This window comes from Eleutherodactylus coqui, chromosome 2 (genome assembly GCF_035609145.1).
Source record: "Eleutherodactylus coqui strain aEleCoq1 chromosome 2, aEleCoq1.hap1, whole genome shotgun sequence".
Taxonomy (NCBI): domain Eukaryota; kingdom Metazoa; phylum Chordata; class Amphibia; order Anura; family Eleutherodactylidae; genus Eleutherodactylus; species Eleutherodactylus coqui.
In genome coordinates, this window is record NC_089838.1 from 185,911,438 (window position 1) to 185,935,616 (window position 24,179).

Below are 24,179 nucleotides of genomic sequence, written 5' to 3' on the forward strand. Positions count from 1 at the left end.
AGGGAGCAGGAAGGGGCGGAGCACTGCTCCCGACTCTTCCAGCCTCCTCCCCCTGCAGAGAAGGGCACCGTATATCAGCTGGGCGTGAAAACCCGGCCGATATACGGTTGTCTGAATAAGCCCTTAGGAAAGAGGCAACCAACCCCCGCAGGGACAGGAGAGCGGGACACAGAAGCCCCGTGCCTGAGATTGACAGGTGTCTTGCCACACCAATCAGCGAGTTCTACCCTATCCTGTGGACAGGTGATAAATAATTTTTCTGGTAAAACCCCTTTATGGCTGGGTTCACACAGGGCAGATTTGCCGCGGCTTTGCCGCGGCAAATACGCCCGCAGCCGCTAATCTCGGGATTAGCCAGCCATGTGGACGAGATTTCTCAGAAACCTCGTCCACACGGGACGGCCAATCCGCTGCGGTAAGTCCGGCTGAAACCGCAGCTGCGGCCGACGCAGCCGAGGTTTCAGAAGATGCAGCATGTCTATTTACCTTTCCTTTTTTGTTTATTTTCGTCGCGGCCGCGCTCTCCTCTATGGGAGCGCCGGCCGCAACGGAAAAGCAAGCGGCCGGGCTGCTTCAAAAGCCGCCGCGGTTCTCCCGGCGGAAATCTCGCGGTTTTTGCTGAGGCCAAACCGCGAGATTTCCGACGGGAATCCGCCCTGTGTGAACCCAGCCTAAGCCTTCCTTATACTCTTTAGGGCGCCTAGGCTGTTAGTGTGGTTTGCAAACGTGTTTTCTTTTGTTATGTTTCCTGGTTTGACCCGCTCCTCTTTGACTCAAGCACTGTGCCTGCCCTGACCTTGGCTCTGTTCCACAACCACGTTTCTGCCAACAATTCTGGTATCGGTTATGGTTACTCTTACCGGTTCGCATCAACTGCCCCACAATCTAGACTACTTCTGGGGTAACAGTATGGGATTCCCTGCAGCAAAGACCAGATCCAGTTGGTGAGATTAAAGGCCGAACACCTGAGGACTCCAGGTGCTACCCTAAGCCAAATTGCTTTTGACTCGATGTATGAACTCACCCTTTTTTTGGCATAAATAGTAAGCAACTGAGGTTAGTATGAAGTTGGTACTCAAGAAGCACTGTCACATTGTTTCAGAAACCTGTGACATTTTTGTAGGTGCTGGAAAAAAGGATACATAGCTTTCAAGTCCTATTACTTGTGACTTATTGAGAAAGGCAGAAAACAAGAGTGATAATTTGAGAAGTTCAGTAGCCAAATGCCGACAAGCCATAGTAGCTGACCATGTGAATGTGATGAGGCCTTCAGAGAAAGGGGGCAAACCCTGGTTACTCCCATCTTCTTTGCTTCTGGCTGGTGAGAATGTATGGAAGACTCCTTTCCCTATAGAATATGCATTTTCTTTTTAAAAAAAGCATGTTTTGGGGCCGAGAACATGGCAGTGACCTTGAGTCCATACATCAATGCTTCTTGATGTATGGACTCTATGTATGTCTCATAGAAACACCTCTTTTAGAGGAGAATACCTCTGTGATGTGGCATGCAGTGGAGTATGCCATGATTTCTTCTTATAGGAAACCTGACAGAAGACTCTGTATGCTGCCTCCTGAAATCTAACGCATACAGAGCTACAGTCCCATAGACTAATGTCATATTTCCAATCATTCCAACTTAGAGCTTGAGCATAGCTGCATTACGGGTACACAAACCTTGAAGGGAACCTGTCACCTACTCTAAGCAAAATCCATAAGATACAACCCCATTTACTGTTTTTGCGCAATCCCCAGTCACTGCTATTGCGCAATGATATGTCGTACAGTGCCATGTGACGGCAAAGGCCAGTCGTTGTTGGAACTAAAGGGAAATACTGTATATTAGATTTTTATCTAAGATCTCCTCACAGAATGAAAGGTTTTGCAAAACACACTTTTCCCTGACTGTTCGAGTATAGGTGCTTCCAATGTCCTTTATCAGTTCCTGTTGTTTGAGTCTTCATTTTGCTAAGACCGCATTCAGAAAGCCATTAAACCCTGTTCCTTTCCTGTTATTTTGCAGAACGATTAAAAATTATTGCAGTGTGGGATCTATCATATGGCTCGCCCGTCTAATGGGGTCTGCAGGGTTTCCATTGTGGTGTCCACTGTTTTACGAAAGTGCTAGTTATGTAGGCTGCGCTATTATTTCTGCTAAAATTAGCAGAATCTGCAATGGTGGCTTCTAACAGAACCTCTGACACAGTTGTGGACTAAAACAAAGATTCCATCAGATCCCTATTAAAGGGGTTCTGGCATTAGAAAAAAAAATCACTACTTACCTATTCCTTCCCAGGCATTCTTCCTACCACATCTTCTTCTCACTGGTCTTCTCCAGTCCCTTGGGTCACCTCACCTCTTGCCGTCTGGATCTTCTTCTTCTTCTTATGATGCATCCATTCTCTGCATTCTTCTTCCGGAAGGTCAGTGTAAGTTATGTCACTAGTGACGTAACGTTCACTGCCTACCAAGGAATGCCGAGCTATTACCGAGACTGTGCATGCATGCACACTGTCTCGCCGCTAGAGTTCATATACTATTGCAGAGAAACCGCGCGCATGTGCATTCTTTGCAATAGCTCAGCACTCCCTGCTAGGCAGTGAACGTTACATCTCTAGTGACATAACCTACACTGACCTGCCGGAAGAAGAATGCAGAGAATGGATGCATCATAACAAGAAGAAGAGCATCCGGACGGCTGGAGGTGAGGTGACCCAAGGGACTGGAAAAGACTAGCGAGGAGAAGATGCGATAAGAAGACTGCCTGGGGAGGAATAGGTAAGTATTGATTTTTTTTTCTAATGCCAGAACAAATGTTATTGTTTTTTTTACTTTTTCTTTTAGTCCCTAGAGGGGAAAACAATTTGCGATGCTTTGATCGCTTGTGCATCATACTGCAATCTGGCAGGCAGTCTATCAAGCCACCCGACGGCATGGCTTGATGGGCATTCTGCCAAGTAAGCCCTTGGGCCTTTCAAAAGGCCCCTAGCTGCCATGACACTCGCACGCCCCGCGATCTCTCATTATACATACCAAGATGATGCAGGACGTAAAGGTACTTACTATAGTGGGGAGGGGTTAAGTAAAAACAGCAGCAATCAATTTCATTACAATATTACAATGTTTCCACTCATGAAGCTGCTTATGGAACTCAGCTCACAGGGGCTATTAAAGGGGTTGTACAAGAAAAAAAAGGCTGCTTTTTCTAAAAATAGGACAGTGTAGCACCATTAACTCGAATAGAACTGAGCTGCAATACCACAGACAACCTGTGAGCATGTGTGGATGTGTGTATCTGAAGGTGTAGCTATTTATTTTCTAATTCTGGATAACCCCTTTAAGGCTTCTTTTTTTCTTGAGTATTTGAACAGTACTTTGCATCCCATATTAGAAGCTAAAACCAGGAATGTCTCCTGAACACAATAGAAACATTAAGCCTTGGTTCTCACGGGAGGGAAGTCCTGTGGAAATCTCGCGGCTTGGCCGCACCGAAAAACCGTGAGATTTCCACGGGATAAGCACAGCTTCAAAACCCGCGGTCTCTAGCCGCGGGTTTTGAAGGGGCTTCGCTGCCTGCATCTCTGCTACGGTCATCTCTCCCCATAGAGAGGAGAGAGGCCACTGCGGAAATGAAAAAAAGAATTGACATGCTGCATCTTTGTTTTCTGTGCGGCGTGTCCGTTTCAGTGCGGCTTGGCCGCAGCACGTGGATGAGATTTTTGCAAAATCTCGTCCACTTTGCTGGCTAATTCCAGGATTAGGAGCTGCAGGCAGAATGCCCTGCGGTCATTCCCCAGCAATACCGTCCCGTGTGAACCCAGCCTTATAATACTACTCTTTTTTTATGTTTTACTAATGTAAGGGGTTGTACAGTGTAAGAGCTACAAGACCTGCTCACATGCACTGACCACGGACAGGATACAAATTCCCAACACACAGCTGGACTATAAGATCCCTGGGACATTCACATGCTCCATGTCTGATGTTCTGTACCTAATCCTGTGTAGTAAATGTCCTGTTGGGGGTCTTTATGTTGGAGAAACAGGATAAAAACTTAAAGCGAGGATAAGGTGTCATTGCCACATAATTAAAGAAAGAAAGACAGAATTACCTGTGGCCGAGCATTTTTCTAGCCAATGACGCCGCATAGAACATGTGAAGGTTACTATATTAAAAGGCAACCTCAAGAAGAACCCTAAGCAGGTTTGAAAGCTTGCTGTAACATCATGTCTCTTTGTTAGCCATTCAAAGGTATAATCTCTACAAGATTACTTGGTTTCTCTTACTGGGAACAATCACATTTTGCTCTACTGGCTAACATGGTGCAAAACTTTTTTCTTTTAAAGAAAACCCACAATTCTGGCAGTGTATCTTTTTCCTTACAACAGTCAGTATGGAGGATTGAAGGTGTTTTATGAGTCCAGAACATTGGTGGGAGTGGAAAATATATATATATACATACACACACAGACAAAATATATTTAAAAAAAAGAAAAACACCTCCAGCTGCCACTTTAGTTTCCTGTTTACTTCGGTGGCAGTGGCCATGTGGTTTAGAATCGATCAGAGACAATAGGGGGCACTGATGAGGGACTTCCTCTTCGGCCAGCTGCTTACATATTGCAGTCACCTCAGAATAGCTCATCAATAGTTGATCAGCTGGCGTTCAATGCCTGGAATCACCACCAATCAGCTGTTTGGCTGTCTCCTTCTGGCCCTGTGTGCACTGACAGTGGGCTCGCCAAACAGCTGATCAGCGATGATCCTGAGCAGTAAACCATCATCAATCAGCTATTGATGACCTATCCTGGGGATAGGTCATCAATAGTTAAGTCCTGGAAAACCCCTTTAAGTAACACTGAAAAAGGCCATACTTACTGATACAAGAGTACATGAGTAGGTACAAACTTCAGTTCCCAGCAGAATGCAGAAAGGCAGAACGCTAAATGGGAGAAGTGCAAAATAATAACGAACAACCACTCACATACCTACTATACATAAGAGGTGGGGTGGGGGGAGCAGCTGAGTATTATAATTGCACTACTTTCAGACAGATAAGGCTTGAATAGGGTGCCAGTTGCACAGATATGTGTAATGCAGGCTTACAGCCTATGGGCTTATTCAGACGTCCGTATATCATAGTAAGGGTGACTACCCACTAGCGTTTTTTCTTCTGCTGCAAATTTGCTCCTATTTTTTCTTCCAATTGTCAATGGGACTTTCTAATGTTAAAAACGCAAAGTTGTGTTGCGTTGCCATGTGTCGCATTGCGTCGCGTTGCAGTTTTAACATTAGGAAGTCCCATTGACAATTGGAAGAAAAAATAGGAGCAAATTCGCAGCAGAAAAAAAAACGCTAGTGGGTAGTCACCCTTACATAGTATGTAAGGCCGAATGAAGACAATGTCCATCTACTTCAGCCTATTAATCCTACTATGTTGTTGATCCAGAGAAAGGCAAAACCCCCAAGAGGCAGGAGCCAATTAGACTTTTTTGGGGAAAATTCCTTCCCGACTCCCTAATGGCAATCAGACTAATCCCTGGCTCAACCTCTAATAGTTCCTACCTGCCTGTATACCCGGATTAGCAATTAACCTAAGATTTATATCCTGTAATATCGTTCCCCTCTAGAAAGACATCAAGTCCCCTTTTAAACTCCTCTATGGATTTTGCCATCACCACATCCTCAGGCAGAGAGTTTCACAGTCTAACTGCTCTTACAGTAAAGAACCCTTTTCTGTGTTGGCGATGAAACCTGCTTTCTTCTAGACATAGCAGATGTCCTCTTGTTACTATCGCAGTCCTGGGTGTAAACAGATCATGGGAGAGATCCTTGTATTGTCCCCTCATGTAGTTCTACATAGTTATTTGATCGCCTCTTAGCCGTCTTTTTTCCAGGGTAAATAATCCCAATTTGGATAGCCTCTCTGGGTATTCCAGTCCCTTCATTCCATGTATTAGTTTAGTTGCCCTTCTTTGAACCCCCCCAAGCACTGTAATATCTTTCCTGAGCACCAGTGACCAGAACTGTACACAGTATTCCATGTGAGGCCTGACAAGTGCCTTATATAGTGGAAGGATAATGTTCTCGTCCTTCGCCCCTATACCTCTTTTAATGCACCCCAAGACTCTATTAGCTTTTGCAGCAGCTGACTGGCATTGGTTACTCCAGTTTAATCTACTATCCACTAATCCCCCCAGGTCCTTTTCCATATCACTTTTCCCTAGCAGTACCCCATTTAGTGTATATTGGTGACATCCGTTTCTCCTGCCCATGTGCATAACCCTACATTTATCAACATTGAACTTCATTTGCCATTTTTCTGCCCAAGCCCCCAGCTTATCCAGGTCCATTTGTAACTGTACCTTGTCCTCCGTTGCATTGATTTTACTGTATAATTTTGTGTCATCTGCAAATATTGATGTTCTACTGTGCAGTCCCTCTATCAGGTCGTTGATAAAACATATTGAACAGAATGGGGCCCAATACTGAACCCTGTGGCACCCCACTAGCAACGGTGGCCCAATCAGAGTACGAACCATTTATTACCACCCTCTGCTTTCTATCTCTAAGCCAATTCTTTACCCAGTTACACACATTTTCACCCACACCGAGCTGTCTCATTTTATATATCAGCCGATTATGCGACACGGTGTCAAATGCTTTAGAGAACTCCAGATATACGAGATCAATAGTCTCTCCCAGGTCCAGCGTAGAACTTACTTCATCGTAGAAGCTGACCAGATTGGTCTGACATGATCGACCCTTCATGAATCCATGCTGGTGAGGAGTTATTCTGTTGTTCTCCTTGAGATATTCTTCGATGGCGTCTCTAAGAAACCCCTCGAATATTTTTCCAGTTACTGAAGTGAGACTTACCGGCCTGTAAATTGGAACCACATTGGCTATGCGCCAATCCAATGGTACAACCCCGGTCTTGATAGTACCCGGCTGATAGATGTTGCCACTCTCTGCAGGGGGAGGAGGCGGGCTGGGCCGGGAGCAGTGCACTGAGCTCCTGCCCTCTCTCCGCCCCTCGCCACCATTAACAATTGGAGAGGGTGGGACGTGGGCAGAACTAAGTTCCGCCCCCTCCCATTGCAAATAGTGGTAAGGGGAGGAGAGGGGGCTTAAGCTCAGTGCACTGCTCCCAGCCTGTCCCACCTCCTCCCCTGCAGAGAGGGACAATGTATATCGACTGGGCGTGAAAACCAGGCCGATATACGGACGTCTGAATAAGCCCCATTAGTGATGCCGATACTGCTGTATTAGAGCTACAACTTGTCCTGTAAAAAACAAAAGCTCATCTGACTACACACTTGACAAAAAGTTATATATAAGTAGGGACAAATAAAATTTTACTGGCTTTTCATGGCCAAAATCTGTCACATTATTCTGGGGTTAATATGCATTAAAATGACCCAAATTATGTTACAACTAGATTAATATGAGAAAGTCATTGTTTCTTCCAATGTGATTGTTAGGGGGTTAAACATCGTCTCTAACTTTGTTTTCTACTTTTAGCTGTAACTATTTCTATGATAATGAATCGAATTGCTCTGGCTATCTGAAAGGCGCACTCATACTGATGATGGGGAGAAGCATGTTTCAGTATAATTTAGTTTGCCATCCACATCTTCTTTTCAGCAACTTCCATTAAACTTGTAAATACTCTGCGGACAGATTTTCATCTGTTTTTGCTACTTATGTTTTCTATGAGAGCATGAGAAGTAGTATGTGGTAGCAAGAATGCTTTATTGAAGTTTTGCCAATTTACTCTAGGGTATTTCATGAAAAATGGAATTCTTGGATGGCTTCTGCAAACTAAGCTTCTCCCGTATCTCAGCCTGTGAATATCACATTAACAACACAATAGAAATGCATGTCACTTACTTGAAAAGATTTATGCAACATCCAAAATATAGAAAGGGTTCTGTCATTACTTTCTACTCCTGAAATCAGATCTGCTGTTTTGTGACAAAGAATTTTAACATAAAAAAACATGATATCAGACAATTTCACATTCATCCACATAGGATGTTGAAGATTTCAAAAAGTGTATCACCTGCATGGCCTCCCGGACTAGTAGAGATTAACAATAGTAAGGGCTCTTGCACATTTGCGGGTTTTTTTTGCACATTTTTTCACGTGATATCGCAGTTTTTTTTTTAACGCAAATGTCAATGGGACTTTCTAATGTTATAAACGCATTGCACAAAAATCACAAGTTTGAGCTTTGCGATTTTTGTGCGATGCATTTTTAATAGAGTTGAGCGAACGTACTCTGCCGACCTTGATGCTCATTTGAGTATTAGCATACTCGATGGTGCTCGCTACTCGAGCGAGCATCACGTTGCGTTCGACCCCGCCCCAGTTTTGGCCCCTGCCCGCTGTAACATTGCGCACGTCAATGGTAGTTTGTGGAGAGGGAGGGAGAGAGGGAGAAAAAAAAATAATAAAAATTCGGCAACCGGCGGGTCCCATACAAAAATGCTCGAGTCTCCCATTGAAGTCAATGGGGTTCATTACTCGAATAGAGCTCTCGAATTTTACGAAAAGCTCAACTCGAATAACAAGGACCCGAGCATTTGGGTGCTCGCTCATCTCTAATTTTTAACATTAGAAAGTCCTATTGATATTCGCGTAAAAACCCCCCAAAAACACGCAAGCAAAACGCAAGTGTGCAAGAGCCCTAATAAGCATGACTATATGAACTTAGTGTACATACACTTTCAGATGACTTTTGGAATAAGTCACCATGTTTGCACATGAGGAATAACTATTTCTGGACGATATATGACTTGCATTCTACATTTTCACCAGATTTCCCTTGTGCAAGCTGGATTTCTAATTCTCAGTTTTCCCTAAGCTGATGGGTGGAGCCTGCTGTTATGGAATCTTCTATACAATGCACATGGAGAAAACTGCAAATTCCGGTTTCTAACTATCTGTAGCAAATACTAATAAATAACTTCAGCATGGAGCACACTAGAGAAGTGCTGATCAGTGTAAATGTGATTCCAGTAGCAGCATTGCAAACACAGCAAATCACTTACTATTCGCAGTCACGTCTGTATGAATTTATTCCTCTGCAGCAGTTTCCTCCCACCCCCTCTCCATAGACTTCTATGGGCAGCATGAGGTATCACCCTCCTCTACTTCCTGTGTTCCATCTTATTATCTCTGTGACTAGAGACAGATTTGACATGACAACAGGCAGTGGACAGCAAATTCTAAGTAAGGGAGACCCCTAGTGGCTAGTACTTTAGTGTAATTTTTCAATGCAAAAATGTTATGTTATTGTAGTTAACTAAAGTGATTTTCACTTTTGCTAGGTGTCACATTTACTAAAATATTAACACAAGTGGTCTCAAAATGTTTTTTTCTAGGATCTGAAATAAAATGCTGACATTTAACTCCCATATCACAGCACATTTAAATCCCACCGTGTTCCAACCAGGAATGCCCTTAAACCATACAGAGCTGCTATGGCAATATGGCTGTGCAGGTATCCCATATAATGTATTCAAATTATGAAGATCAACATCTCTAGCACATTGATGTGTGCTCCAATTTGTATATCAGGATGGTGAACTTTCATAGTAAGTGCACAGTGTTGATCACCACCACAAATGAAGACGGAGATGCACTGATTGCTGGGTGGTACCAGTATAAAATAATGGCAAGTCGAGGTGCTGACCTATAATTAGTAGGGAACAGCATTGTGTATGGGCACCCTTATTTTAAAGGTTGGTAAGAAATAATCACCTTTATGAGCATGTCATAAAATAGCATTCACAATATTCTATGGATATACAATAAGATGCTCAAGTGGAATTGGATTTTTTCTCCTGTGCAAAATCCCTGAGACAATATGAGGTCCTTAGAGGGCTATTCCAGAGATTTGTATTCATTCACTATGTAGCTAGTCACCAAGTATAAACAAGTCAGCTGGCATTACCTCGTTTGGTTTACATAAGTTTTTATTGATTTTTCTTTAAAACATTACAATCAAAACTGTATTAACAAGAAATTTGCAAGATATTAGAAAAATCGGTTGTGCTTAATAAGTAGAAAAATTGCAGAATAAAGATCCTCAAGTTAGGGGGTTGCCTGTAACACAGAAGCGGAGGGTCCGGGAATATGGTTTTCAGACGGTCATCCTTGTGCAGGGTATGGTGGAGTTTTTTTGCATTTATCCATGCCTGAAAGCGCTGCGGAATAAGTTGGCGCTATACAAATAAAGATTATTATTATTATTATTATTTTCCATTCTAATGCAATCTGTATATATTATAGGTGGAGAGGGAGGAGGGGACAAGACAGATACAAGAGAGATAAGTGTGGGGGAGAGGGAAAGATAATGGACAAATCAGCTAAAGACAGCGAAAGGTCATCATGTAACTCCCAGACCTTCCAGATAGTGAAAACAAATGGTTCCAAGGTAAATTGAGGAGTAGAAGAGGCAGTAAGAGGCTGACTAGCATTGAGTGGGAGAATCTGAGCTTGAACTGAAGGGTTTCATAGCCGCATAGTGATAGAGTATTGGTACCAGGATGACTAGGTTCTTTCAAAAAGTTCCTCACAATCTGTGAGGATAGTAACCAGCTTCTCATTGACTATAAACCAGGACAATTTGATTTTAATCAAGGTCAATACTGACTTATGCTTCCCTCCAGGAGTGATATGTTAATCAAAAGCTTAGCGGTTAAGATGACTATTTTATGCCAATCTGAGACTAGGAAGACAGGAAACAGTGAGGTCCATCAAAATATATTCTTGGATATATCGGGTATCTGTCTGCTGAGGAGCGCCTCCAAAAGGTGACTTACAGAAGTTTAAATTTGTGATGGTAAATATTAACCTGTTCAATCCAATTTTTCTGCCACCCACATCGTCCACAGCACTTATTTATTTTAGGTGGGAAAGCGCTTTGTGGATTCCTTGGAATTACTCAACAGAAACACAGATAAATGACCCATCATGATGATTTTATTAGCACTTTTTTTTAACATGAAATGGGAGTTAATATGTATATTACATTAATATTTTACAGTATGCAGGAGAGTGGTCCGACGTCACACCTCTCACCTGAATACTGTAATATACATATATAGAACAGGACTCCGATGATGGACCTCTCTCCTGCATACTGTAATATACATATATAGAACAGAACTCTGAAGTCGGTCCTCTCTCCTGCATACTGTAATATACATATGCAGAACAGGACTCCAATGACGGTCCTCTCTCCTGCATACTGTAATATACATATACAGAACAGGACTCCGACGATGGACCTCTCTCCTCCATACTGTAATATACATATGCAGAACAGGACTCCGATGTCGGTCCTCTCTCCTGCATACTGTAATATACATATACAGAACAGGACTCCGATGACGGACCTCTCTCCTGCATACTGTAATATACATATATAGAACAGACCTCTGAAGTCCGTCCTCTCTCCTGCATACTGTAATATACATATGCAGAACAGGACTTAAATGACGGTCCTCTGTCCTGCATACTGTTAGAAACGTATGTCAGACCTCACCAGACATCGGAGCTATGCGGGAGGAATCTTAATGTCAGATGAGGTCCGACACTGGATTGGAAAGGGTTAAAATATAAACTTGAATCCAGAAACTACAAAATCTGGGGCAATTCCACCAGATATGCAAAAATGTGCGCCAAAAATCAAACACCTGATACCCCAGGGAACATACAAGACAATCTTTGGTGAGTCAAGTGCCATCATATGTAAAGCTTGTAGCCAGCTTCCATAATTGATATGTTAATCAAAAGCTTAGCGGTTAAGATGCCTATTTTATGCCAATCTGAGACTAGTAGCTCCCCTCCCAAGTCCACCTCCCATTCATACATGTAGGAAAAGTTTAACTTTATTTCGCCTACAGGTAGAGTATTGTTTGGCGATGATCCCAGACCCACGAGACTGTATTACAGATGCGTTCGAATATGAACATGTCAGCTAAAGTGCATCTATTTTCTGTTAAAGATAAAATGTAGTGTTTAAATTGACGTAAATAAAATATTTTTGAATCTGGAATCAGTGTACTGAACAGAACTATTCAAAATGTCAGAAACATAGCCTATCAACCAGATCAGCAATCCTAGTAAGGCCCCTAGCAATCCACAATCCCAAATCTAGTAGTATCCAGACCCAGAGGAAAAGCAAGATTGCCAAACACATTAGACATAGGAAGATACTTGGAGATCAAGCCATATCTTTTTGATAATCTATCTCGCAGTATCAAAGAAGAGGATAGGGCAAGGCACATAACTGCAGATCTGTTCCTAGATCCACACCAAAGTGTTTGTTCAAGGTGTCGAGGGAGAACCGCAAGAAATCCAATATTTACCAACGAAGGCCTGTATTAATGGTAAAATATAAGTTAATTGTGGCTGCTGGTCTGCATGGTAATATTTCTGAAGATTAGGGCCACCCATGGAACGGAGCGCATATAATGTAAATCATTGGATGCGCCTAAGCTTATTGGACCAATTAAAGGATAAAGAAACTATCACAGTTACTAATAACGATTAGAGGCTCCTGCCACACAGTTATAATGAATAAAATACCAGTTCAGCCTCCTGACTGAATACCTTTTTGTATGTAGCTTATTTTGGAGAATATAGAAGGTAACAACAATCACACTGTCCTCCCAGCAGGCTAAGATGGTACTGACTCTAGCTGATGATGTGATGCTGTGCTGATGCATTATACGATTGCTAGAACAACATAGAAGAGAAAGAAGGGTGTAGGCTAAATATTGAGATGATGTCTAAAAAGTATCAGACAAGAGGCTTCACTGCATAGAAGAGAGTAGAATATGCATAGACTGACCATCAGGTAAGGAGTACAGGGATGGAAAAATGTGTTTTTGTTGGAGTAGCTCTTCAACAGGTACGTTCCAAATAATATAAATGCAAATGGGAGATTGTTTAATGGCCCTGCAATGCCACCAATTGGAAGGCAGCTTCCCTAGAAGTCAATAGCTGAGCTTCTAAAAGACCTTGTAACGTGACTGCAAATATAATCCAAAACCAGAGTCTTCTCCAGAAGGAAAAAATAACCATGCACAGACATGCTGCTTCAAGGTTTTTGCCCATTGTCAGTGTACTGGCAGGCTAGGTGAGTAGCCAATGATGTAAACCTCTGGTGGTGGTAGTGGGAAGGGGTGGAGGGTTAGGGTGTACAAGTTTCATCTTGTGGAGACTGCCAAGGAGGCCTGTGGAGACTTCTAGGTCATGCAATGCTCCTCTGGGAAATTTGGTATGCAAATAGGAGATTGTGAAATGCCTCTGCAGCATCATGTATTGGAAGGCAGATTTTTTTACAAGTATATGTCTGACCTTCAAGCCTTTAACCCAACCAGCCAGAAACTTACTGTATAGTGATGACAGGCAAAAAAAACCCAATCTATCTGTACATGGTCATTTCTTCCTTCTGGAGAAGACTCTGGTTTTGGATTATATTCCTAGTCATGCTACAAGGTCTATTAGAAGGCCAGACATTGGCTTACAGAGAAGCTATCTTCCAATAGGTGGCCCTGTAGGGGCATTGTACACTCTTTCATTTCCATACCAAGTTTCCCAGAGGAGTACTGCATGGCCTTATAAGATTGCTCACACCTACTTGCTGGTCTCTACAAGGAAACATTGTACCCCTCCTAACTCACACCATGCATGAAATAGAATACAAAGTGTGTATTGAAGCCACTCCTATCAATTCCGTTATTTATATTTCAGTCACATTTGGCACATATGATTTAGTTTATTTTCTGCAGTAATAACTCCAGAGGTGATCATTCTAGCGACTTAGTCCATACTGGTTTTCTTTTTTGTGTGAAGGCCTCTATACCTTCTTGTCCATCCTTCAACTCCAAGTTTTGTAACATAACTTGAGAGGTCAGTCTGTACGCATCCTCTAGGCTTTGTGATATCTGTTTGTAAAATGTAGCTTTTCCAAGAGCAATCACTGGACGGCTTGCCTGGCAAATTTTATGTGCAATTTTCATAGTTTCAGCTTCCAAGTTCTCCTCAGATACCACCTTGCTGACTAGTCCATGCATCAAAGCCTCATGGGCCGATATTGGTTCACCCGTAAACAGCATTTCTAAGGCAACCTATAAGGATAAAAGGCATAGTTTGCTACACAACGCAGGCAACTTACAAGATAATACACAGTAGGGGGATCTTTGTAAAAATTGGTGCTACAGTAAAAGGGGAGAAGTACATGTTTTATTTTAGAGAAGGACCTCTGAGAAATGAGGGCTGTAATCTGGTTCCCATGGACAGCGGCTTCACTTGCAAATTTAGATAAATCTCCCCCAATACAATGTAATAATTAAGACCTTGAACTTTACTTAGAGATATGCTATGGATACAAGAACAATATAGTTTGCTGTACATTCATAGTCAGAAATACATTTGCACCAATTATAATATTGTACATATTTAACATGTTATGGACCAGAGCATAGTAGGAAATATAAAGATACAATGTATATATAAAATGGAACATTAACACAAACCTAATTATGCTCTTTTTACAGTAGCTTCACATGTATATTTTAATGTTTAAGGGGCAACTCTGGTGAAAACCCATTCTTCTATTTCTGCCCCGCTCACCTAATTACCTGTCACACTCTGGAGGTCTCTTCTGTATATTGCAGCCACTTCCATACAGTGCATGTCTGATGCTTATCAAGCACCATCTTGATATTTATTTCACTTTTACTATTCTGTGCCATCAAAGCTGTGATGCATCAAAGAGAATTATATGAGCAGCTTGAGTCTGTACTATCTATGCTGCAGGGAAAACACTGGCATTACCATATGTATTCTATATTTGCCTAAATAAGAATACAGACAGGATGATGAACAGTGATCTCCTCTATTATAACTGTATGACAGCAGCCTCTAATCAGCATTAACTGTGTCAGGAGTGTCTGTGTTCCCCATTGCAGAGCATGCGTGGTAGGGTCCTTCACATCAGTTATGCTGAGTAAGAAATTAAGTAGTTTGAGAACACATAACCCCACGTAGATCTGAATTGGTCATAACTGATATCACATGACCACCTGACCACAAGAAACAAGCCATTAGTTTTAGATTAAAAAAAATAGCTAACCAAGGTAATACTAGCCGATTAATATATATTATGGGGATAGTTTGATAATGAATGGAGATAAAATTTCCCCGAAGTGGCCCTTTAAATTGACCCTCCAGTTCACACTAGGGCTAGGTTCACCCAGGGTGGAATTTTCTGCAGAGCGTCCACAATGGGTATTCCACAGCAAATTCATAAGACGTAATGCACATCATTTGCTGTGGAATTCACCCCTTCATTTAAAGACATGGATCCTGCACCGCTAATCTGCTGCTATAATTAAAATGCTGCGGATCCAAACCCAGCACTGCGAGTCGATTTCTGCATGGATTTTAGGCAGATTTTTTGTGTGTGGATGAGATATTGAAAATCTCATCCAAGTTGTTACTACTATAAATGCTGTGGATTTTCCATGTGGAGAGTCCGGATGGAAAATCCACGCAAATCTGCACTGTGTAAGCATTGCCGAAATGTTGCATTATACATGCAGTACGTATAAATAACACGCACGATGCACTCCTTTTTAATGTTGCAGCCACAAGTGGTCCCATTTCCCTTCTTATGTACTGTGTGTAAAATAGTTACCAGATTCTCCAACTACCCTATTCACAGTATACTGTAGTATTCTCAGACAACCCCTCTACTATTGTACGCAACGTTATCAGCACTGGTTTATCTGGAAGCAGGAAGGAGTGTCTCAGACTACTGAAGAATACTGTGCATGTGGTCTAAAGGCCCATTTACACGCAACGATAGTCTTTCAAAAGATTGAAAGTTTTAGCAATCTTTTTGCATAAAGTGTTAATGGCCATTAACACTGTATCATCTTCATTTGCACGTAAAAGGGCCCTCAGGAGTTGTTTGAAATGTCCAGTGTGTGATTAATCACACGTCCAGCTGTGCGCACAGCTGCATTGTTCTCCTCGGAGCAGAATGCAGTCTATTGAGAGACACTTTATCTCTCTGCAGCTGAACAAGTTCACCTTAAAATCATTGTTCAGACGAAAAGTGCATGATGCCCACGTTTACGTGGAACAATTATCGCTCATTTTCGGTCGTTTGAACGAATTTTGAGTCATAATCGTTACCTGTAAATGGGCCTTAGGAATCTGGTGGCCACTTTACATACAAGAAGAGGGGACTGGGAACTGAATGAACCACAGCAGCAAATAAAGAAGAGCACAGCGAATGTTTAATATACATGCAGAACATATAGTTCATTTATTTTTCTTACTGTGAACTGGAGGGTCACTTTAAGGTCTCCACTAGTACGTAAAGCAATGGTCTGCTTTGAAAGTCATCGTGACATACAGTACTAACCTTTTTTGGCACTGCTCTTCCTAATGCAACAGCAGGTGTAGAGCAGAACAATCCCACATTGACACCCGGTGTTGCAAATTTGGACTTTTCAGATGCAATGGCAATATCACAACCGGCAACAAGCTGGCATCCAGCTGCAGTGGCGAGACCATTCACCTGGGCTATAACAGGAACTGGAAGGGTTTGGATGGTTGTCATGAGCTGCACACAACATACAGTAGATCTTAGTGAAGGCAAATTCATTCACATTTTAACAATACGCTGAATTCTGACAGATCCCTCCCCAGCTCACTCTCTTCCTGCCTCTTGACATTAAATAGCAACAGACAAGGCTGTCAGGCCTCAGCTTCTCCCTGCTATGCAGAATAGCAAATGCCAATTACCTAGACAGGTCTCAAAAGACACCAATGATGGTGGCAGGAGGTTCCCCATTTATGTTAGAATCTGTAATGGGGAAGGAGGGGGCGAAGAGAAAAATAAAAATCTGTCTAGTTACCTTTGCAGCTTGATTGGCATCTCACAGATTATACTACCGCTACTTGAGGATTTTCAAAAATTGTGCTTCTTGACAGACGGGGCTGCTACTTTCATCACAATGATGGGAGTGGGATTTAGTTCAATCAGAAATGCTGCAGGAATCATGAGACTGGCATTCTCTCTGATCTACCTAAATCAATTTATTTGCTTTGGAAAATCAAGTTTCTTTTGCTACAAATAAAAATTGCATCAGATCAAGAATTGTATTACTTTGGCTTTGTCCACACGCCGGCAGCGCTAATTCTCCCATAGTAAGTTACAAAACTAAACCCTAACGCGAGAGTGAACAGAAACCTCACTGACAATTTGTGGATTCTTTACACTTCATAATTCTATTATTCACCCTAATAAATAGATTTATGCTTTATTTCTATTACATATTTGTACATATTTTTGTTAAGAGTAAGACCTTCACCTTTATACAGGCATCAAACACATCAGCATGATTTGTTTTTCCATGCATGGCGGTGAATTCTTTCAGATTGTGGCCAGATGAAAACACAGGTCCGTTAGCTGGGGGCAAATGATGAAAGGAAAATACAAAAAATATATGTAAATTAAACAAAAAGTAGCAACAAGAATAACTTAGGCCACTTGCAGACGTCCAGGTCGGATCCTGCTGTGAGAATTCTCGCAGCGAGATGCGGACCCGTGCCCCTGCAGAGGCCTGCAGCTCACCCGCTCCTGGCGTCTGCTCTCTTTGCTATGCGCCAGCTGTTGGCCAGCCAGCGCATGCGCAGAGCGGAGCCGGCCCGTCACTACTGACATTTCTGTGTGGGCCTCTGCGAGACCCGCACAGAAATAGGACATGCCACGATTTGTTTTCCGTGTGTATTTTCACGCGGACAAATCGTGGCCGTCTGCCTAGGATTGCATTTTGTAATGCAATCCTATGCAGGCGGGCACGGGCGGAAATTCTGCGGGAAATCCCGCTGCAGATTTTCCGCCCGTGCGCAGGGGGACTTAGTCATAGTGCAGGCTGCTTACAGAGCCATATTACTTTTTGCACTTGTCTCCCATTTTAACGGAAAGACAGCTGTGACTAAAGTCCTTGGAAATTGTGCAAAACCAGAGTTAGACTGTCTGAAGGAAACCTTTCTTCTAGCATTTTTGGTGAAAAAAAGCCAGAAAAATCTGTAGCATTTTTGGATGCATCCTGTTTTAGTACCTTTTTTTGGCTACGGTATTTTGGTCACGTGTTTATTTTATGGCGTTTTTCTCCGCCTTTAAAGAAACATTAAAAACACGCCAGAACAAAAACAAAAAAAAATACTGCAGTATGATATGATTAACGGCTTATTAAGACGGGCGTACATCAGTCGGGTTTTCACGCCTGGCCAATATACGCTGCCCGTCTCTGCAAGGGGACGAGGCGGGACAGGAGCTAGTGCACTGAGCTCCCGCCCCTCGCCTCTGTTTGCAATGGGAGGGGTGGGACAGGGGTGGAGCTAAGTTCCACCCCTCCCATTGCAAACAGTGGCGAGAGGCGGAAGGAACTCGCACTTGCACTAGCTCCTGGCCCGTCCCCCCTCCTCCCCTTGCAGATTATATCGGACGGGTGTGAAAACCCGACCGATATATGCCAGTCTGAATAAGCCCTTAAGAATAAAATGCAATGAACAAATAAAAACCCCACAAAATGCCATTTTTGCTTCTAATGTTTTACTTTTGACCTACAGTTAACATCTAGGCATGTGGGTTCTTTCGTGGCAAAAAAACCAAAACAACATAGCTGCATCAAAGCTGACAAAAACATGAAAACACACACACACACGGTTGTGTAGCAGTCTTAAAATGTTATAATCCACCATACTTGACAATCCACTAACACTAATGTACTATTTCTGAAATGACATAATTAGGCTCAATTCTGAAGTCCCCTCTGCTGCAATTAGTTTTTTGGTTTTATTTTTAATCTTTTTTCCATCCATGATTGCTAGATAGAAAACACAGCAGAAGACAAAAAATTAAGGAGAAACAAACTATCTGACTGAGTTTATCTACAAGGCTGTTTAAATGGAGACCAGTGCTTTTTCATGTGGCGTAATGCCAAGCGTGAGTGGAAATAGTGTGAAGCACAGTGACCCTGGACTCTGGAACATTGAGAATGTTTTCTCTGAAGTAATGAATAATGTTTCACTATTTAGCTGTCTGATGGACAATTCCAGGTTTGGGAAATACCTGAAAAACACGACTTACCAAAATGTCTAGTACTTACTGTAGAATTTAGTTGATGAGGGTTAATAGCACAGGGTCTGGCCTAGACCCTTATTTCCACTGAAGTGTAATGTTAATGGTACAGCCTTAGAGTGTAAAGTTAATGGTATATCTTAGACAACTATTGTCTTCTGTGTGTCGACAGCCCTTTCTTGGGCCAGCATGATTGTGCCCTTGTCAAACAAGAGGAGCTCCATAAGGACAGGGTTTGAGGAGCTTGGTGTGGATGAACTTGAGTGGCCGATACAGAACGCAGACCTCAACCACATCAACACCAACTGTGAGCCAGACCTTCTCATCCAGCCGGTCTCACTTCATAAATGCTCCCTTGGTGGAATGGTCACATAGTGAAGGAGTTCTCCAACTTCTAGCTATTGAGGAGCTATCATCAGGATTAGGTCAACAATAGCAGATCGGCAGGGGTCTACCTCCCATGACCCCCGGTGATCAGGTTTCCCTGAGCCAGTATCAGTTGGCATGGACTGTCTTTCTGTGGAAGCAACTCTAGATTGCACAGTGGCCCCAGCTAGTATTCCAGACCAAGTCCCCTTCACTCCAATGTACAATTTATTTAAACCCCAACATGTACATAGATGGGAATACCTGCAATCACGATGACCCTCAAATCCTTGTCATCAACCTCATGTACAAGGTCTTTCTGCAGAGACTGGAGCATAGCAAGTGACAGAGCATTTCTCTTCTGAGGATTGTTCAGGGTTATTTTCCTGGACACAAACAGACAAGTAGAAGTTTTATTACTACAGAACCAACTAATTCCCTTTACAATTATGGCAAGCATCAAACAAATATGATAGGTCGTCAAAGTGTGATCACGGGGGGATCCGGCCCCGGTACCCGACACTGCACCACTCATTCATTCGGCTGTATTTTGTGCCGGGGTCTACAAAAAACACTTTAGAATTAAATAGAGCAGATTTTGAGTTAGCGGGTTATTTTGTGCTGTCCTAATTAAGGTGTTCTACCCTTCCAATTATGTGTTATAGCCTTGTATTACAGTCAGCTATCATCAGGTCCCACTGGTGCCATATTAGGAGAATTTTCCTATAAGTCTATACAATAAATCACCCTTAACATTAACCCCTTCACACCCTTAGGTCATACAGTTACGTCCTGGGTGCATGAGGTTTGTATGCAGTAGGATGTGGAGCAGATCCTATTCCATACATGGCAGGTGTCAGCCATCTTTGACAGCTGGCACTGGCCTGCAACAATATGAATGCTGTTCACAAGCTGTTAACCCTTTAAATGCACCGGACAATGTTTGTTGGTTCCATACAGTGATAAAATTTAAAAACTCTGTGTTTTCCCTTATTTATAATAAAAAAACCCCCAAAAAACAGAAAACCTCAAAAACATATTTGGTATCGCTGTGTCCATTAGGCCCAATGTCCATGGGCGGTTTTAATTTGTGGAATCCGCAGTTCGCACCGCCATAGAGAAGCATTGGCGTCCGCACCTGAATTAGAGCATGCAGACTTGTTCTGCAGATCTTTTGATGCGGAGAACAAATTGCAGCATGCTCTATTTCACTGCGGTTCTTGCACGGATGGCTTCCGTTGAAGCCGATGGAAGCTGTCCAATCCGCAGCCCGTCTGCAGTTTACACGGCGGACTGGCCGTAGATTCCGCGGGGGGAGATTTTTTTTAAAAATACATAAATCTGCACTGCACATGTCTGATGGCGAGCCATGTGGTCCATCTGCAGTACAGATGTCCCAGAAGAAGAGAGGTCCGCATGGATGCCGCCTGCAGACACAGGTACACAGGGTTGCCAGCTGCGGGCAGGGTCGGATTCCGCTGTGGGCTCCGACCCGCCTGTGGACATGAGGTCTAAATGGCCGATCTATCAAATGACGCATTTTTTCATGCATGGTGAATGTTATCAGAAAAATACCACAACCCCAAAAAGTATATTTTTTTGGTCACCCCATCTTCAAAAAAAAAAAAAATGTAATAAAAAGCGATCAAAAAGTCACATGAACTTCAAAATGGGACCAAAAGAAACTACAGGACATCCCACAAAAAAAGAGCCCTCACACAACTATATCAATGGAAAAATAACAGTTCCGGCTGTCAGAAGATGGCAGAAAAAATCCCTCCGAAAAAAAGAATATTTTAAGGCCTCATGTCCACGGGGAAAATCAGATCCGCTGCAGATTCTCAATGTAGAATCTGCAGCGGGTCCCTCCTGCCCCGCGGACATGAGGGCTGAAAATAAGAATTTAAAAGCATTTACCTATCCGTAGCGGGCGGGGAAGGTCAGCTGTTCCTCACGGCCGGATCTTCATTTTCGGCCGGCGGATGAATTCCTGACGCCGGCGGCACGTCGCCGGCACGTCGTCGACGTGCCGCGCGCATGCGCCGGGCACATCCGCCGAGCCGAAGCAAGGAAGATGCGGCCGTGAGGAAGAGGAGACCTTCCCGGTCCGCTACGGATGGTAAATACTTTAAATTCCTATTTTAGGTCTCCCGCGGATCCGGACGGCTTCCATAGGCTTCAATAGAAGCCCGCGGGAGCCGTCCCCGCGGGAGACCCGCACGAAAATGGAGCATGGTCCAGATTTTTCCATGCTCCATTTTTTTTAAAATCCCTTTTATTGACGATCCGCGGGTATTTATCTACCCGCGGGTGGTCAATGCATCCCTATGGGGTGCGGATCCGCGCGCGGGAGATCCGCTGCGGATCTTAAATCATATTTTGCCCGTGGACATGAGCCCTAAAAGTTTTCTGGATTACAAGTTTAACAAAGTAGCGGCTGCCAGGGATGCCCCCTCCCAGGAGGGCTGGCCGCAGACACCGACACCCCACTGCTGGCATTAGGCATTCAGTGGAAGTGAAACACCTGCACTGTGATATCTGACAGCACTAGCGGCCACAGGTGAGGTCCGGGCACTCTGCACGCTGCCACTAACTAGGACCCTTCTCCGGGACCAGCACTGGGGCCCCGCACGAGCCACCGCAGCCGTGGAGCTCCCTGCGGGCTCCATACCTGATACCAGCCTCCTGCACGGACCGGGTGAGAGGCGCATGGTCCTGCCGCTCGGTGCCCAGCAGCCTTGTCCGCAGGGCAGCCCGTGCTGGGACCCCCGCAGCTGCAGGACGGAGCACCCAGGAGTACATCTCCGTGCTGTGTGTACAGTGCACTAATAACTTCCACAGCACTACGGAGGCGAAGACAGTGCTGCCCCCTAGCATGGAGGATTAGTACTGCTCGCCGGGTCTTGGCAGTTCCGGGGTCGGTTCATAGTCATTAGATGTTTGCTGACAGATCTATTCTGATCCCCTGGGATCTGCTGATGAGCTTCCTGACAATGAATATGTAATGTTAATGACGATCCTGATACTGATCGGGATGTCCTCTGCCCACCTGCCTGTTCTTCCTTCCTTCCACAGTGATTGGAAAGGGGTTTCCTGACTTTCCGCAATCTAAATGATCCAGTGCCGGGGTGGCTGATCCAGTTCTAGATGGCTTCCATATCCAAGCGAATGAACTATCTCATCTTCAAGTCCCCATGAGGGACTAAAAAATAGTGTAAAAAAAGCTCAATAAAGTTTAAGGGAAAAAATCCAGTAAAAAAAAATAATTTAATTCCCCCCCCACCCCCCAAACTTTTTTTAAATGGATAAAATCCCAAAGTAATTTTTTTTTTTAAAGCAGCACATAATAGGTATTATCCCGCTTGTAACGAACCAAACAATAAAAAGAATTGGTCGCTGCAACATGTTGTCCCCACACATAACTGCCCAGAGCAGTGAGGTCGCAGATTCTTCGCAGGTTCCGTCCCATCTGGCAGCAGCAGTGCGGCAGGCAGCGCTGTTCTTTCTAGTAAAATGATAGCATGAAGGAAGCCAACTTATTCCGTTATAAGTGTTGATCTTAACACATGGATCATTTGCCTGAGCGCCACCGCTGGTCAGATGATGTGCCTAAGGGCTCCGACCCACTTGCGTTTTTTTAACGCAGCAATATCATTGCAGTTTTTTTAACGCAATTGTCAATGGGACTTTCTAATATTAAAAACGCACTGCAAGCTAACGCTTTGTGATTTTTGTGCTGTTTTTAACATTTTTGTGTGTTTTTAACATTAGAAAGTCCTATTGACAATCGCGTTAAAAAAACGCAGCGATATCGCAGTGTTAAAAATACACAAGTGGGTAAGAGCCCTAAATCTGCATGACGTGGCCGATTGCGTAGTAGTGCTGGCTTAGTCAGGCATGTGCACTGGAGTGGTGAGAAGAGCGGCGTTGCAGGTTCAAAGCAGCTGCGGATCCACAGCTGAATACCAGTCCAAATTCACATCAGCGATGCAGATTTTGATGCAGAAATGCTGCAGATTTTTGTGCAGAATTTTCTGCTGCAGATCAGCAGCATTTCTGCTACATGTGAACGCAGCCTTATTGGAACTTATTACAGAGCTGCTGTGCCTTTTAGTGCGGATGGTGTCGTTGACCGCTCGAGAGAAGAGTCACATGGTAAAAGGTGGAGGCAGAATGGAACTGCGCGGATATAGGTAGGAGGGGATTGAGGCTAACGGCTCTGATAACGCAGTGATAACAGTGCCTGAGAAAAAAGGCGCAACTCCTAAGGAGTGATAGCGGACTCTACAACGCTGATTTAGGAACAGACCTTAGAGACGTATTCTGACAGTGACTCCCCTCGAAAGCAGGATCGTGAACCGCTGCAGCTGAAAGTTGAAGATTTTCTGTTTACTGCTCAGTAAAGTTGGTCAACTGAAATTCCATGAGACTTGAGAATCATGCGATTACCGTGTACGCTGATTTGCTTACAGTTTTGTCCAGTAACCGCACTACCATCTTTAGATCCTTCATACCGAAAGTAAGTCTTGGCTCCCCCTGCCCCACTGTCACCTGCAGAAGACCGATACTCCAACCCTGGGACCCCCATTTATTATGAAAAATGAATAGCTGGATATTATTTAAACCATGCTCC

The 24,179-nt window shown here is 43.5% G+C and overlaps 1 protein-coding gene across 3 annotated transcripts; it reads right to left on the reverse strand.

Moving 5' to 3' along the window:
* Positions 1-9,970: 9,970 nt before the first annotated feature.
* On the reverse strand, positions 9,971-22,375 carry ECHDC3 (enoyl-CoA hydratase domain containing 3). 3 transcript variants are annotated; one of them, XR_010790337.1, is made up of 6 exons: positions 22,218-22,375; positions 19,811-19,932; positions 17,406-17,503; positions 16,454-16,654; positions 11,136-14,147; positions 10,237-11,081 (listed from the first exon to the last, which is right to left on the reverse strand). XR_010790337.1 is itself a non-coding variant. In XM_066592059.1 (5 exons), the coding sequence occupies exons 1-5, from the start codon at positions 22,346-22,348 to the stop codon at positions 10,020-10,022; spliced, it is 762 nt and encodes a 253-aa protein (XP_066448156.1). In that variant the 5' UTR covers positions 22,349-22,375; the 3' UTR covers positions 9,971-10,019. The 3 variants fall into 3 exon arrangements, 2 of the variants coding, with proteins under 2 accessions (XP_066448156.1, XP_066448155.1); XM_066592059.1 differs by lacking the exons at positions 10,237-11,081; positions 11,136-14,147 and adding an exon at positions 9,971-10,229; XM_066592058.1 differs by having other exon boundaries at positions 10,237-14,147.
* Between the last annotated feature and the right edge of the window lie 1,804 nt (positions 22,376-24,179).